The sequence below is a fragment of the Micromesistius poutassou genome (genome assembly GCF_964030765.1).
Source record: "Micromesistius poutassou genome assembly, chromosome: 22".
Lineage (NCBI taxonomy): Eukaryota > Metazoa > Chordata > Actinopteri > Gadiformes > Gadidae > Micromesistius > Micromesistius poutassou.
This window is the reverse complement of record NC_140292.1, coordinates 12657414-12659913: the sequence shown is the minus strand read 5'-3', so window position 1 is coordinate 12659913 and position 2500 is coordinate 12657414. Positions and strand designations below refer to the sequence as shown.

Here is a 2500-nt window from a genome sequence, read left to right as displayed (position 1 = left end):
CGCAGGGTTTCAGATACTGGCTGCGGTGTCTGCTCAGGGGCCCGGGGTTAAGAGTGCACCGCCGCTACCCCACCAGCACACCTCGCCTCGCCTCCCATTTCAAAATAAGAGCGTAGTGCAGCACCGTGGAGGTTTTCAGCCGCACTCTGTATAGTGCGATGTGATCAACACTTGCGTCAATCGTCGATCCCACGGCAAAAGACAACCTCGTGGTGTGTACGTGTTTGACCCGAGGACATCGCATGTGCTCCATTTTGCACTCCACTCACGGAAGACTCTTTGTCCAGACGGGCTCTTCACGAGGAGGAGTGCACGGAACGAGGACCTAAGCGGCCGACGTTATGCCCTGAATCATGTTGCTTATCTCTGTGCAGTTGTTCATTTACAGAGGCTTGGTTGTGCAATGCACGTCCGATGTTGCGTACAATTTCATATCGTACGCGATATATTGTATATATTGCATATTTTGAATGTATGCCCGGTGATTTTTGACGGATGATAATCAGTCGTCATGATCAATCAAGTAAGTAGCTAAAGGCAAATAATAGAAGGGTCTGAATGCCATCACTCTGCTCCGATGCGGTCTTCAAAACCAGACCAACCAACTCACCGTGGACGTCTGTCCCGTGCTTGTGTTCGCTCCCCAGCTGCTGTCTGACAGCCAGGTCAACATGGTGAAGGTGGTGAACTCGGTGAGCGACGCCCTCAACGCCATGCAGAAGGAGAACGTGGGGCTGAAGGCCCGCGTGAAGGCCGACCTGCAGCGGGCCCCGGTCAGAGGGGCCCGCCTCAAAGGCTGCTCCAACGGTGAGTCCCGGGACGGGGGGGGGGGGGGGGGGGACACCAGCCTCTGTCTGTCTGTCTGCGGGTCCGTCTGTCTGTCTTGCCTGTCAGTCTGTCATAAGGAGACAACCTTTACTCTGTCTGTCCTGAGTACCTCTCTGTATGTCTGGCCATTAGCTACATTAACTCTGTCTGTCTGTCCGTCTCTTTGTCTGTCTGTCTGTCTGTCTGTCCGTCTCTTTGTCTGTCGCTCCGTTGGTCTGTCTGTCTGTGTGTCTGTCTGTCTGTCTGTCTTTCCGTCTGTGTGTCTGTCGCTCCACTGGTCTGTCTGTCTGTCTGTCGCGCCGTTGGTCTGTCTGTCTGTCTGTCTGTCTGTGTGTCTGTGGCTCCATTGGTCTGTCTGTCTGTCTGTGGCTCTGTTGTCTGTGTGTCAGAATGCGTTGCTGCTGGGAGATAAACAGTACCCTGAGTGTCTGTGGACCGTCCGATCCTCAGGATGTAAACATTGAACACAGACGCTCCGTCAGAACGGCCTCATTCATCATCCTTTGAGAAAACAACATCACATTAATCTTCAGTTAAAGTCTCCGTTTACAACGGAGTGATCTAGTGATTTTTAATGCCCCTTACAACACTACCGAATACTGAATCATCCGCTGGCCTGAGTGTGTTTCCTGAACTCCCCGGGGTATCCCTCCGTTCTCCTCTGCCGTTTCTTAGTGCACGCCTTCAACTTAGTTCAAGGTGCACGCCTTCTCCCAGCTGTTAGAGCAATCAGATGGAAGAGCCAAAGGAAGAGCAGGCTCCATGATGGAAAGGGATGTTGATTTAATGTGTTCAGTCACACACACTGATGATAGTGATACCCAGGAGAAGGAGAGCCACACGTCACCTGGTGAACTCTCACGTAGGCACACACACACACACACACACACACACACACACACACACACACACACACACACACACACAGTGCTTGCACACGTCCATCATTTGAAGTGTGTGTATCTAATCTCTAACTATTGCATAGACTGCAATTGCATCCAGAGCCAACGTTTTATTCCATAATATCAATGTGGACATTCAAAGTGTTTAACTAAGCATTTGGCAGCATTTACGGATGATCGTAAATGGTTTATAAAGCAATTTAGAGAACGCACTGGGCACATTGAGGAACTAAAGCCCTGAACTGAATCCAACCTTACTCAGAAAGAAAACGGTTGGCTCACCGTGTATCCTGTGGTGTGTTTTCTTTACCCTTTATGCTGTAGAGTCCTTGTAAACCAAGGAGGGGACATAGCTGTGTGGGCATCAGGTCCAGCTCAGGGAGCAGCCAGAGTTTAAACCGTGTTAAAAGTGCCCTTTCTGCCTCCGACCGAGTTGGTGTTAAAATGTATGAAGAGGACTCGGCGGCTGAGCCAAGCTTCAGCAGAGAGTGTCCAGTGAGAGGGGATCAGGCGGGCCTGTTTTTATATTTGCAAACGACGTGCCGTGTGGAATGTTTTGTCAGATACTTTGAGTCTCAAGCCTGGTAGAGGATGACTTGAGTAGAGGGGGGAGGGAGGGAGGGGAGGGAGGGAGGGAGGGAGGGGGGTATGGAGGGAGGGAGGGAGGGAGGGAGGGCGGGAGGGGGGTATGGAGGGAGGGAGGGAGGGAGGAGGGAGGGAATGAGGTATGGAGGGAGGAGGGAGGGAGGGAGGGAGGCCTGAAGTGGTTG

At 52.0% G+C, this 2500-nt stretch overlaps 1 protein-coding gene across 1 annotated transcript in view; it reads left to right on the top strand.

The window, feature by feature from the left end:
- Window positions 1-2500, top strand: part of fibcd1b (fibrinogen C domain containing 1b) — a gene marked incomplete at both ends in the record, with an annotated part of 100464 nt that overhangs the window by 41906 nt on the left and 56058 nt on the right. Inside the window, one exon of the mRNA XM_084486817.1 lies at window positions 648-807. Coding sequence (XP_084342943.1) covers window positions 648-807 — 160 coding nt within the window. The remainder of the gene's footprint in view (window positions 1-647; window positions 808-2500) is intronic.